The sequence below is a fragment of the Macaca mulatta genome, chromosome 3 (genome assembly GCF_049350105.2).
Source record: "Macaca mulatta isolate MMU2019108-1 chromosome 3, T2T-MMU8v2.0, whole genome shotgun sequence".
Lineage (NCBI taxonomy): Eukaryota > Metazoa > Chordata > Mammalia > Primates > Cercopithecidae > Macaca > Macaca mulatta.
The window spans coordinates 46199769-46213905 of record NC_133408.1 but is presented as its reverse complement, the minus strand read 5'-3'; the positions used below and the strand labels follow the sequence as shown (position 1 = coordinate 46213905).

The following is a 14137-nucleotide window of genomic DNA, read 5'->3' as shown; positions in this document are numbered from 1 at the left end:
GGGATGGAGGCTGAATGAGGAGTGAGAAGCAACGTGTTCCAGACAGCACGAGAAGCAGCTGTGCCTGTGTGCACGGCGGTGGACGCGGGTGTGTACAATGGGATGCAGGTACGCAGATGTGATGTGGGTGTGTAGATGGGACACAGTGCGTATGCGGGGACACGCGTGTGTAAATGGGATGAGGGTAAGTAGATGGGACGTTGGTGTGTAGATGAGACATGAGGATGAGGGGATGCAGGTGAGTGGATGGGGTGTGTGGACTGGACGGGGGTGTGTAAATGGGACGGGGGTGCGAGGACGGGACGGGGGTGCGAGGACGGGATGGGGGTGCGAGGATGGGACGGGGTGTGAGGATGGGACGCGGGTGTGTAGATGGGACAGGGGTGCGTGTGATGGGACACGTGTTGTGTAAATGGGATGTAGGTGTGTATGATGGGACAAGGTAAGTAGATGGGATGCAGATGTGTAGATGGGACACAGCAGTGATGGGATGCAGGTGATAGGATACAGGTGAGTGGATGGAGTGCATGGACGGGACGTGGGTGCGTAAATGGGACATGTGTGTGTGATGGAACGGGAGTGCTTGGATGGGACAAGGGCACAAGGATGGAACGCGGGTGTATAGATGGGGGGCGGGGGTACTGTGGGGTAAGGATCCCTATTTGACAGAGGAAGAAACCTGGGCTGAAGGAAACTGGACTCCTTTCCCTCACATCACAACATAAGAGGCAGAGCCGGGAGTTAAGCTGTGAGTCTAGGAAAACGCATTAACCTGAACTACAGACAAGCATTGAAAATACATCTCCCTATCACGATGCCCAGAATCCACAGTGAGCTTGCACTTAGCTCGTCACCGCAGGCCCTGCCCCTATAAATCCTACTGGTTCACCCGGCGCCATCTCCTACCAGCTCACCCAGACCCGGTCTTCCATGGGCCCACCGGACCCTGTCTCCCACCAGCCCACCAGACGCTGTCTCCCACTGGCTCACTAGCACCGTCTCCCACCATCCCACCTGGTGCCATCTCCTAGCGGCTCACCTGACCCCATCTGTCACCGGCTCACCAGCACCGTCTCGCACAGGCTCACCAGGACTCTGTCTCCTACTGGCTCACACTGACACTGTCTCCCACCACCCCACCCTACACTGATTCCCACCAAACCAAGTGAAGGAAGGGTCTCAGGAAGGCAGGACGGCAGAAGGGCAGTGTGGCCTGAAACTTTCTACCCTGTCTTGGATCCTGGCAGCTCCTGCTCCAAACCTTGACTCCTCGTTAGGGAGAAAAACACATGGTCACAGCTATGCACTCTGAAGTCTGCACCGTAAACAGAGTGTAACCAGTGTGCCCCGTGCAGTGATCAGAAAACCAACAATCTAATCAGCTTCGACACTAAAGCCGGAGGAAATCAGCGTGCACAATTCTCCCTACGGAAGGGAAGGAAAATCGAGACTTACCCGTCGTGAACTGGCCTTTCAGCTTCTGAAAGACAGGGTCTTGTGCAGTGGCCTGCGCCCGCCTGGCCAGAGACTCGGAGGCTGCGCTGGAGAACATGGTCGAGACGTTGGACACATTCTCCAGGCCCACCCCAAACGTGCTCACCAACTTCTTGACAAAATTGAGAGTGTGGGGGGTGATTTTAGCATCGGACACCGCTCCGCTTTTCTCAAACGCCACGGAGTAACATTTCGCCAGGCCCTGTTGGAGCTGCCTGAGAACCTGGTAGAAAAGAGCCAGAGACAACTGACAAACACAGCCCTCCACTCCAGAACCAGCAGCCAAAAGCGCCTGTTGAGTGCGGCCCTCCCAGCCCAGGGTCATCTCCGCACCGCCCAGCAGGACCCACACACAGCAGCCATGAAATCGGCATGTGCAAGAAACGGGACACCTGTGCGTGCTGCATGGGAGCAGGCACTTTTCACCTTGGGGAGTAAGGGCCTTGAGCATTAAAAAAGCAAAAACGGAAAAGCCCCACTTTTTCGGATCATACACCCATCTGCAATTAGCCACAAAACCCCTGTATTTTCAGGCAGCTGTACTGTTCCCACTGTGTGCACGCATGAGACTTCCCAGCAGTAAGGTGCTGCCCCGGGGCTCAACCAGGCAAGCATCCGGGCAGTGAGGCGTAGACTATTTTGTCATCAGCGGAAGCCAATGTTATTAAGGAAGTGGTCTGACTGCTGAAAAGACCCCACATACCTACAATTTCCCATCTCTGGAAATTATAACCCTGTTACTCACGCCACTACTTCTGCTCACACCCGGTTTACAGTGGCACTCAGGTCAATGAGCTCAGAGAAGTGAGCACAGCCAGCATTTTAACAGCAAGAAGCAGCTTCCTCAATTCCACCCTCTTTTATGTCTTCTGCTTCGAATCTTTAAGGCTGTATTAGTGTGTGGAGATAGCTATTTGCCTGGTCCATGGTTAAGTTCAACAACAAATACATAAAAGGACCGGCAGCTAAACCTCAAGGGAAGAGAACCACAGAAGCATACAGAATGCCACGTCCCCTCTACAAGAAGCCATCATGTGCGAGATCAGAGCCAAATACCTCTTCATGCCAATTTTCTCTGAACCAGACCATCTGATCGACGATGCCTTCCAGGGAAGACAGAAGGGTGGGGTGGAGCTCTCGCTGCATGTGCATGATTCGGCTGCAGCGCCACATGGGTGCTGTTGCTCTTATGGGCCCTGGATCTGATGCAGAATGGGACTGGTTACCCACTGAACTTGGCTGCTGCTGTCCAGAATCTGAGAGCAACACACACAACGCCAGTGTCAGCGCAAAACCGACAGACGCCAGGGCTCGGAGCGCTGCAGGACCCATGGGCCAAAGGAGCGCTGGTTCCTGCCGGCGTGTGAATCCTCACAAGACCGCTTCCCCAGGGACCGCGTGGGAGAAGGCCTTGGTTATAGGCGCAGGTGCGCTGAGGGACGCGGGGAGGGACAGCGCAGTTGTCTACAACGTGGCTTCAATCCGTTCCATTAAATAAACCCATGTATGTGTTTCAAAGGACGCAGCTGTGACAACACGCCACCTGGTGAGTCCAGGTGAGGGCGCACAACGGTTCCCTGAGCACTCCTTTTAATGTTTCTGTTAGGTCTGATCATCGTAAACGTAAATGTTTAGGAAACTATCTCACAGTATGTTACACGTTCCTTGCTACTATAAACTCAGAGATCTAAAAGTAGTTAATAGGAAACTGGTTTGGAAAGCCAAGCCAATTGCAAAATACTGCTTTTGAAAAATATGGTCATTTTTCCCTGTGAGATACACTGCAGAGCCCTTAATGACAATTTTTTTCTGAATTTACCTCTCTACACTTAGTCTTAAAACTAAAAAACCTTAATTTCCAAATGACCAAGACATGAAGCCACCTAGGGAGACTGACTCTCCAGGGGTTAGAGCTGAAAAGTGCCATGCAGCCCTCATCCACCGCCTCTCGCCAACCAAGCACGGTCCATGGCCCTTAGGAGATTCAGCACTGAAAACAAGGGGCAGTGAACAGTCCTCTTGTTAAAGTACCGTGGTTGGAGGGTACCTGAAGCCATCAAATCAGTTGTTGCTTTGCATACAAGGGCTATTCAATATGGATTAAAAGTCTTACACTGTGAGTGAGATTTCACCAACATCTGGTAAGATTGACTTCAACGCTGATTCTTCTCACAGCTGGAGATACTCCTCATAACTTACACACACACACACACACACACACACACACACGGCACCTGGCATCTGTGCTGTGTATCGGGATGCACTTACTACTAAGGAGGAAAGTAAACTTTACAATTTTCTGAAGCTGAAAATTTCACACATTTTCTCTACCTATAGATCAAATCACTGGGATAAATGAACGCCTGTTACATCCTGGCAAAAGAGAGACTACTCAGATCAGGCTTTGCTTCCTGCCTTACAGTGCTGCCCACTGAGGAGAGACTGGCCATGGCTAGGAGTGAGCTGCAGGGCAGGGGGTGGCCGCAGTGGTCTGTCTGGATGTGGGGCACCCCCTGGAATAAGCCCTTCCTGGCCTGGCCTGCCGGCCCCACCCGAGACGTACCGCTCTTGTAGCGTTCCCGCTGTTCTATTTTCAAGGTCAGGTATAGGGTCCGGATGGGAAAGTAGACCGCTTGGGGATACACGCGTCCAACCTGCTCAGAGACAAGACATCATAAATAGTGCTGCTCTCCACTGAGCTCTGGATAATTTGTACTGAAAACAACCAATGTCAAGTCAGAAACAGGTGTCTGATCTGCCTTTGGAACAAGAAAGCAAATACTACAGCACTGATCTGACGCACAAGGCCAGGTTCAACATCAGGCAAAATGTTTACTTCACTTTAAAAGAGCCAAGACACATCAACACATGCATTTCATCAACTCCACCCAGGAACTGTGACAGGGAAACCACGCTTTCCTTCCAGGCACTAAATCAGAGGGAGGCAAAACACACGTGTCCCCAGATCTCACTGAAGCAAATAAAAAAACATACAAATACCAGCTAATCTTTCTGTCAGGCACAATTCACTGTGGATTGTGAACTAATTCCATTATCAAATAACTTTATTCTGCATAACTGCAGCTGGGAGGAGATGGAGGGATGTCCGTTTCAGTTAAGAAACTCCCGTTTTATTGAACTGGACTTTTGTGGCTGACAGGATAGTACCATGTCACTTGGATCCTTCAGAATGTGCCCATGAAATGAAGGAAGGAATAACATCTAAGCTGTCACAGGCACAGGCAGCTGCTCTTGAACCTGAGATGTTCCACGAGTGATGAGACCAAGTAGGTCGGATCTGCACCCTGAGGGTAAGCACTACACAGAATGCCGGGACTCAAAAACACAGCTGCTTCCTCAACGAAAACCAGGGCATTGTTCAGGTCCCACACAGCACAGGTGGTGCTTGCAGGAAGGAGCCAGAAGAATGGGTGGGCAGAGCACGGGCCCAGTTCCTTCTTAAAGACCTTCGCAGACTCCTGTGGCACTTCATGATTTTACAAAAGCAAGCACGAAGGCGCTGTGTCCCAAACCTTACTGCGGCCACGCTTATGCCATTTCTGGTCCTCCTTCTATGCCTGGATCGTTTCACGGTAGAGGGACATCCTGGAACCATTCTCGAGAGATGGTTACGAGAGCCTTTCCAGAGGGCCCTGGCCTGTCCGCTTCCCCAGCCCCGCCCCACTGCCCTAGAAAACCATGGGTTCCTTATGACGCAGTTCAACTGTCAAAAGGACGACAGCCACAATCACGGGAATGTTTTAGTTTAAGGGCAGCTCTGAAGAGCTCCCAGCACATGAAAAAAAAATCAGAGGAAAACTACCCATCAGATTCAGGGCTTGCTGTCATTCTCAGGGTATCCACTGGCAATTGTACATTATAGTACAAGTTTATTTTACTTGCATTATATATGGGAAAATATTTAAGAAATTACAATTTGAACACTGAACTGCTTTATCAGCTATTTCATTTCAACTGATATATTCTTTAATAACTTTTAATTATGCTTTATATTAAGTAATATCTAGATGATTACATCTTTCCAGCTCTTTAACTTATTTTTAATACTTTGAGCACTCAAATTTACTTTCTGGGAAAAAACAGAACGCAAAATGGAGACACAACGTTTTGTGCACGTGTACAAGGCCACTCTGCTCTTCCCACCTGGCTAATGAGATTCAAGAGCAGCTTTCCCTCCGAGCCGACCAGGCAGGTGAGCAGCTGTGGGATCCAGGCCAGCCACTGGATGGGTGGCACACCAATGCAGTACTTGTCGACGGCATCTGCCAAAGTGTTTTTGTCATCATCAAAACTCAAAAGCCACAGCACCTGAGACAGAAGGAGAAATTCTAGAGTTGAATGACAATTCTGAAGCCCTCAAGCAAGAGACTTTTTCCCCAACATAAAACACTGTAAAGAGCGGCTTTACTGGCCATGTAAAAAAAATATCTGTAAGAGGGCCAACATTATTGCTAAACTTAACATAAATCTTACAGTATATATAACCTATAATTTAAATACAGATTTTCTCTTTAGTTTTTTTGTTTTGTTATTGAGACAGTCTTGCTTTGTCACCCAGGCTAGAGTGCCGTGGTGCAATTTTGGCTCACTGCAACCTCCACCTCCCGGGTTCAAGCGATTCTCCTGCCTCAGCCTCCCCAGTAGCTGGGATTACAGGTGCATACCCACCACGCCTGGCTAATTTTTGTATTTTTAGTAGACGGGGTTCCGCCATATTGGCCAGGCTGTTCTCGAACTCCTGACCTCAGGTGATCCACCCACCTTGGCCTCCCAAAGTGCTGGGATTACAGGCGTGAGCCACCATGCCCACCCTTTTAATGACAATTACTCACTGATCTAATCCACTGGCTAGCAGTGAACAGTGACTAAGCGTAAGACAGCAATAGGCAGATGCCTGGGGCCTGCCCACCCATTAACTCACACTCATGATCTCATCCAAACACAATGAACTCTTGGTAAAACTCTCAGATGCTCATCACCCTGGCATCAGGGAGGCCACAGGCTGGCAGCCAGGTGTCCATGGATGACAGAAACAATTACATCTGGGTGTAAGCAATCAGGAGTCAGGCACTGAGGCAGCGCATGTAGCTGTCTCTGTAATCGGCTTTAACCGCCATGTGCTGGTGTACATTTCAAATTTTTACGTTAAATCAAGGAATTCTAAAAAATCCAAACCTTTAATGAACAAAATAGGAAAGGGAACAATTTATTCTTGGGTTTCCTGCTGGAATTAATTCTGGGTTTTATCTGTCTGCTTCTTGGGGGAAGACAGGAAGCCACATGAAGGAGGAACCTGAATGTCAAGTGCAGTGAGCACGTGGGCGACACCCACGGGGCTGCTGCGGGGGGAACCATGCAGAGAGAAACCCATAACCACCCCAGCATGCCGGCTCTCTGGCTGTGCTGACAGCGGCCCTGCAGGGGAGGGATGACAACCTAATGGGCGTCCAGGAGGGAAGCTCTAGCTCCACATCCCCTCCTCAGCCCTCTGTTCCGTGTGAGCTCCCACAGGCAGTGCTAGACTCGGGCTCTAGGCGGGGCTTTGCCACTTGGAAGTTCTGGGGCCCTAAGAGTGTCCAGGCCTCAGTTTTCTCAGCTTTAAAACAGACTGTGAAAGACGCTTCAAAGAGTAATGAGGATTAAGAGTTAAGGCATGAAATCATGCCTCACACCTGGCATGGATAAGTGAATTGTAGCTAAATTTCGGTCCATATCTGAAGGCGACCAATGACCTCTGGTCAAAGCTCATTTTTTTGGTCTCACCTTGGCTAAGTATTTCCTCGATTTGCTCTCGTTTTGATGCCGGCAGGCGTGCAGGTAGCAGGTGATGGCAGATACGCCCAGGTGCAGCTGCCGCTCCTTCACGAAGATGTTCTCCAGGTAGTCGCCCCACATGGCCCAGGCTTTCACCAGCACATCGTGCATCTGCACGGCTGCAGAGAAGGCTTTGTTTGCCTCCTCGGACCTGTCAGGAGACAGAAAACCGAAATGCATATGGTTTTCAATTGAAGCGAGCTTCACGTAACCTGAAATTGACCAGTATAAAATGAACACTGCAGGGCACTTGGTCCATTCGAAACGTTGTGCAACCGCCCCATAAACGGTCACTCTGAGCCCCTCCCACTCCAGCCCCTGGGAACCTGCAGTCTGCCTTCTGTCTCTGTGGACTGACCGGTTCTGCACATTTCATATAAACTGAATCATACATCATGTGATCTTTTGAATCTGGCATAGTGTTTTCGAGGTTTATTCATGTTGAAGCCTGTGTCGGTACTTCATTCTCTTTAACAAGTGAATGACATTCCATTGTATATATACACCATAAACATTTTGTTTATCTGTTCATTCGTGTTGTTTCCACATCTTGGTTACTGCAAATAGTCCTGCTACAAACATTCCCAAACAGGTATCTGTTTGTTTCAACACTTCTGGGTGTACACCAGGGAGTGGAAATGCTGGTCACGTGGGAACTCTATGCTTACTTTTTGTGGAACCATCAAACTGTTTCCACGGCAGTTATACCGCTTCACTATGACACCAGCAATGCACCAGACATAGCAAGGGAACTTCAGACCCATGTGCTTTATGATACAGATGCAAACATCCTCAACAAAAATGAGCAACCCAACTCCAGCAGTGGATCAAAAGGATTATCTGTCATGACCAAGTGGGATTTATCCCAGCAATAAGGGTGGTTCAACATGGGAAACAGAAAAGTCAGTATAAATAAAACCAATCAATGTGATATATGACATTAAAAGAATGAAGGAAAAAAAACCACAATCATCTCAGAGGACAGAGAAAAAGCCATTTGAAAAAAATCCAACATCCTCTCACGATAAAAATACCCAGCAAACTTAGAACAGAAGGGAAATTCCTCAAGCTTATAAAAGACATCTACAAAACACCCACAGCTAACATCATACTCAAGGCTGAAAGACTGAATGGCTTTCCCCAAGAGCAAGAAAAAGACAAGGATCTTGTCTTTTCAATTCAGCACTGTACTTAAGGTTCTAGTCAGGGCAATTGGGAAGAAAAAGAAATAAAACGCATCTTTACTGGAATAGAAGATGTAAGTCCATCTCTACCTGCAGTTGACAGGATCTTATATACAGAAAAGAAGAATCCCCAAAAAGCTATTAGAGCAAATAAACTCAGCAAGGTTGAGAAATCTAAGATTGATATACAAAACCCTGGTATTTCCAAATGTTAGCAATGAGCAATGTGAAAATGAAGCAAACGGCTCCATTCACGTGACAATATTGAGGGATAAATTTAACATAAGTGCAAGACTTGTACACTAAAATCTATAAAACATTGTTGAATTAAACTAAAGAAGACCTAAACTAGTGGAAAGACATCTTGTGTTTACACACTGGAAAACTTGCTTAAGTTGGCAAAATACTCACAAACTGATCTACAGATTCAATGCAATCTCTATCGTAATTCCAACTGTTTTGGCAGAAATACATGAAAATAACCTAAAATTCATATGGAAATATAAGAGACTCTATATAGATCAATGGAATAGAAGTGAGAGTCCAGAAATAAGCCCACAAAAAATGGTCAACTGATTTTTATTTTTCGGGTTTTGGAAATGGGGGTCTCCACTATATTGTCCAGGCTGGTCTCCAACTCCTGGGCTCAAATGATCCTCCCACCGCAGCTTCCCAAAGTGCTAGGATTACAGGTGTGAGCCACTGGGCCTGGCCTCAACTGATTTTTGACAAGGGTGTCAAGACCATTCAATAGAGAAAGACTAGACTTTTCAGCAAATGGTGCTGGGACAACAGTATATCCACATGCAGCATAATAAATATGGACCCCTAACTCACACCACATAAAAAAATTATTCAAAATGGATCAGAGACCCAAACGTAAAAGCTAAATCTATAAAACGCTTAGAAGAAAACATAAGAATAAATGCTTCTAATCCTGGATTACGGTATGGTTTCTTAGAAGATGTGAAAAGTATGAGCAACAAAAGAAAAAAACATATAAATTGTACTTCATCAAAATTAAAAACTTGCACATTAAAGAACACTATCAAAAAAGTGAAAAGACAGCCCACAGAATGTGACAAAATACTTGGAAATCATGTATCTGAAAGAGACTTTTATCCAGACATATAAAGAATTCCAAACCAACAATAAAAACCAAGAAAAGAAGCTCACTGTCATCAGTCATTAGGAAAATGCAATTCAAAACCACAATGAAATATATTTTATACTCATTAAGATGGCTATAATCAGATACATAATAAGAAAATAACAAGTGCTGGTGAGGATGTGAAGAAATTAGAAACCTTAAACACTGCTGGTGGGAATGCAAAATGGTACAGCCAACTGTGGAAGATTGACAATATCTCAAAAAGATAAACAGAAAAGTACAATATGACCCAGATATTCTGCCCCCAGGTATATACCCAAGAGAACTCAAACATGCTCACACAAAGACACGTATTCAGTGTTTACACCAGCATCACTCATGTAGCTAAAAAGTAGAAACAATCCACATGTCCATCAACTGCTGAATGGACAAACAAAATGTATGGATATCCAATGGAATATTACTCAGCGATGAAAAGGAACAGGTTACTGATACATGACAGCACATGGATGAAGTTTGAAAACATCCTACTAAGTGAAAGAAGACAGTCACAGAAGGCCACATAGTGTATGCTTCTATTTATATTAATGTTCAGAATAAGCAAATCCATAGAGGCAGAAATAGATTAACAGTTGTCAGGAGAAAGGGGGAGGGGAGAAAGGAGAGTGACGGCAAACAGATTCAGGATTTACTTTGAGGATGATGGAAATATTCTAGAATTAGCTAGTGGTGATGGTTGTGCAACACTGTAAATATACTAAAACCCACTAAATTGTACACTTTTGAATGGTTGTGTCTGTCATATGAATTTAAAACATTACACAAAAAGATAAAACCTTTTCATGTTGACAAAACTGCTTCCTAATTTAAAAATAAGCTAAACATGCAAGCCCCATAGATTGAAGATGTGAAAAGCAGGCACTGGAGCCTACACAAGGCAACAAGCAGCATCTTGTGGAGTCTACTTCATTTGCATGCTATTTACAAAATCTCCTCTGACATTTACTTCTCTAAACCAGGGTTTGGTAACCTTTTCTGTGATGGGCCAGACAGCGAATGGTTTAGGTGCTGCAGACCATACAATTCCTATCACAACTCCTCAACTCTGCAGTAGGGTGAAAGCAGTCACAGGCAACATTGGTGGGGAGGGATGTATTCCAACAACACTTCATTGACAAAAACAGGGCAGTGGCTGGATGTTGCCCCCAGGCCATCCTTTACTGACCCCTGGTCTAAGGCAAGAATCATCTCCACAAAAGGAACCAGCTCTGTAAATGGCGGGCTGAGGAAATGGGGAAATGAATCCATTTTATCAGTTCTGTGATCCAGTAGCTCATTTGAGAAATGCTTTTAAATAGGCTTTTTATCGATTTGTTGCAAGTTACTCTCTTTGCAGAGGTGCAATACCTAAAAAATCCTATCTAATGACTGTCACCAAATCATACCCATTTCTAGCTTGAGCTTCACATTGTCTTCAGGTTATAAATAACTATTTAAATAATCCGACGCATTTTTTCTATTATCCTCTTTCAATATAACATACATACTTGTTGATCTGAGCCAAGAACATTCCCTTCAGTGCATAAAATTCGGCTGTCATCTCTTTTGTGAAGTATTTTAAATTTGTAGATTCAATAACTTCAAGGCCCTGTTCAAAAAAAATGAGCAAAAAAAAAGTTCTTGAAATTTCCAAACAATATGAAAACTTCATAAAGTACTAATCTAGGTAGTAAGTCTATGAGTCATTGACCAATGTACTTTAAATTGACAACAGATTTGCCTACCATGAATATTTACTGATTGACGTTCAGAATTTAAACTGAAACACTAATGCTAAACTTTAAGTATTTGATCCTAAATACTTAGGGGTCTTATTTTCTCCAAAGGTTTATAGTTCTAGTTGGTTTCATTGTTCTTAAGATTCCTCTGAACATAGTCAAAATCTATCTTAGATCCTCATAATTCTGTAGTGTGAAATTTTTTTCTTTCCTTAAACACATTAACTAAGTATATGGTAGGACAGAGACCACAAGAGACTGTAATTCTTACAAGACTGTAATTCTTACAAGATTGTAAGTCTTGTAATTCAGTCAAGTAGCTTCCTTTCCCTTTTGTGTTTTGGAAGGACTGTTTTCCCCTTACTGAGGCTGTATTTATAGAGAGTTCGAATCCGCCTTCCTTATATTCTGAACCAAGAGTCCCCACCTGGCCTCATTCCCCACCCAGCCTCATTCTCTTCCCGGCCTCATTCTTCAAGCGTCCTGTCCGCACCTGCATGCACTCGTTTTTGCCCATGACGCCTGCCAGCTGGAGGTAGCATTTAACTTGCTGTCTAATCTTCTGGAAGCAATCCACGATAGGAACAGTTGGAATAGTATGAATCCGACTTAATATATCCAGAGCTACATTGACCAGTCCTTGTTTCCGGGCGATTTTTCCGTACTGGATGATTGCTGAAGCTGATGCGTGAACCCCAAGCATAGCGTTATTTGAACTGGGATCATGCTGAGAGCTATTCTCATAGGCAGTTACAATCGCTAGAGGGCAAAGAAAGGAATCATCAGACCACACAGATCCTCTTTCAAAGCACTTCACAACAAGGCTTAAATAAAAAATGAAACACACACACACATGGCTTATGAAAATGGGGAGCTGTGTGACTAAACCCTCGTTACTTTGTATTTTATGCCATAAGCAACTTCTAAAAGGTGCTAATTCTTGAGTCGAGTGTTATCATCTTGGCTAACCAAATCATAAAATGACAAAGGCTGCTCTAAACACGTGGACGCCTGACAGGTTTAGGGGATAAGAGGGGACCAGGAAAACCAGCAAAGGCCACACAGAGCCACCTGAGCACAGCTTGTCCTGGGATGGGAGCTTCAACGCAGAGTGCCATGGCTCAGAGCATTGATCACCCCCCGCCTGCACGATTCTGACCCAAGTAGAAAAATGTAACAGGTGCAGAAACAAAAAACAAAACTTTACTTCTTCTACCACCTTCATCTTTCCCCACACCATTACCACCCCGACCTGTCATCCCTACCCAAAAATAGAAAACCTGAGGGAAAAAAAACAAGCCAAAACACAGAGACGAAACCAGAACCGTGGGGCGTCTGGAAAATTACATGATGAATGCATGCCGGACCAGGTCGGTTTACCCTGGTAATGATGCTGCCTCCACATGAAGATGCTGCTCCAGTGGGACAAGTCGTCAGACACGATGGGCAGCCGGTTCCTCCAGGTCTTCACCACCGTCTTCATGTCGTGCAGGCTGTTGTTCCTCCCCAGGTTGGTCGGCTGTAAGCCTGCGTTGATCTGTGCAGCTTCCTGGAGTTCAATGATTTGCTGGGCTGCCTGATGGGACCAGCATAAGAGATTCCATAGTAAACGTCAGCAAAGATCAATCGGGAAAAACACACCAGAGTCCATTGGCGGCCTGATTATCGCAAAGATCTTATGGTGCGATTACCAAAGGAAGCACTCTCGTTTACACACAGACACCTGAGATCCACATTTCATTTCCTGTTCACCCCAAACGCTACTTTCCTTATGGCGTCTCCAATTTTAAAACCTCAGACTGTGGCTCCTGAGAGACAGGATACTGGGAGAACGATGGTACAGACACCAAACCTCGCTAATGGGCAGTCCTCAAAACTCCTCTTCCTGCTGTCCATGCCCTTTGCCACCCTCCCTGCCCAGCTCTTTGTCCAGCAACGCCTGAGGTCAGGATAGCCTGGTATCCCCGCTGCAGACGTGCCTTTTCTCAACGTGCCTGCTAAACCCCACAGCCATACTAAGCACCTGCAAACGTGGTTCTCCTGACCTCTTTGGACGCACGAAATGTAAACACGTTTTAAGTCACCGCCCTACAAGACCGGGAGGTTGACTACCCTTAAATTCCAGATGCACTGTTGGCACCAAACTTCTGATGCCACCTTCTCACCTGGAAGGCCCTGGCCACAATCCTCAGCCTATCCAAATTCTGTCCCTGGTTTCTATGGCACACACGATTATCTCCCTTCTCTTGATCTTTGTTATCCTGATTTTCCGTCTGATTGGCATGGCTCTGAATCAGTCTCCCTCCAGCTGTAAATTTGCTTCTACGGCTATGCCTGCTGTCTCCGGTTCAATGCACCTTTGAGGCAGAATCTATTGTTTTAAAATGTTTTTTAATCTCCTAAACATAGCACCTAGTTCAGTACTCTGTATCTTGGTTGACAGTAATTTTTTAAGTTGCCTAGAAGAATCTGTGCTTTCTGTTTATATTTCAAGTTTAACTCATTACATTCAGATTTCGGAAAGCATTTCCTAATCCTGTCCCCACAGCTCCCGCCAAAAGCTTGCTGAAAACAGAGCAACAGGGTCTATAACTGAGGGCGGCAGAGTGGGTACTGAAAACAGTCCCTCAGGCAAAATTTGAAACCAGAATCACTGGTGAGGATGTCTTCAATCCCGCAGAAGCTCTAACATTTTTCCTCAATGTTTTAACTGTGGCCTTCCTTTCATAAGGACG

At 45.8% G+C, this 14137-nt stretch overlaps 1 protein-coding gene across 5 annotated transcripts in view; it reads right to left on the bottom strand.

The window, feature by feature from the left end:
* Positions 1–14137, bottom strand: part of TRRAP (transformation/transcription domain associated protein) — a 135698-nt gene that overhangs the window by 17420 nt on the left and 104141 nt on the right. For 2 of the 5 annotated variants that reach the window (XM_077996189.1, XM_077996188.1), the window contains exons 59-66: positions 12750–12978; positions 11896–12161; positions 11172–11272; positions 7279–7480; positions 5659–5823; positions 4058–4148; positions 2551–2696; positions 1456–1717 (exon numbers count right to left, since the gene is read on the bottom strand). In XM_077996189.1, coding sequence (XP_077852315.1) covers positions 1456–1717; positions 2551–2696; positions 4058–4148; positions 5659–5823; positions 7279–7480; positions 11172–11272; positions 11896–12161; positions 12750–12978 — 1462 coding nt within the window. Of the gene's footprint in view, positions 1–1455; positions 1718–2550; positions 2751–4057; positions 4149–5658; positions 5824–7278; positions 7481–11171; positions 11273–11895; positions 12162–12749; positions 12979–14137 lie in introns of all 5 variants that reach the window. The other 3 variants (XM_077996190.1, XM_028845548.2, XM_077996187.1) reach the window with 2 other exon arrangements.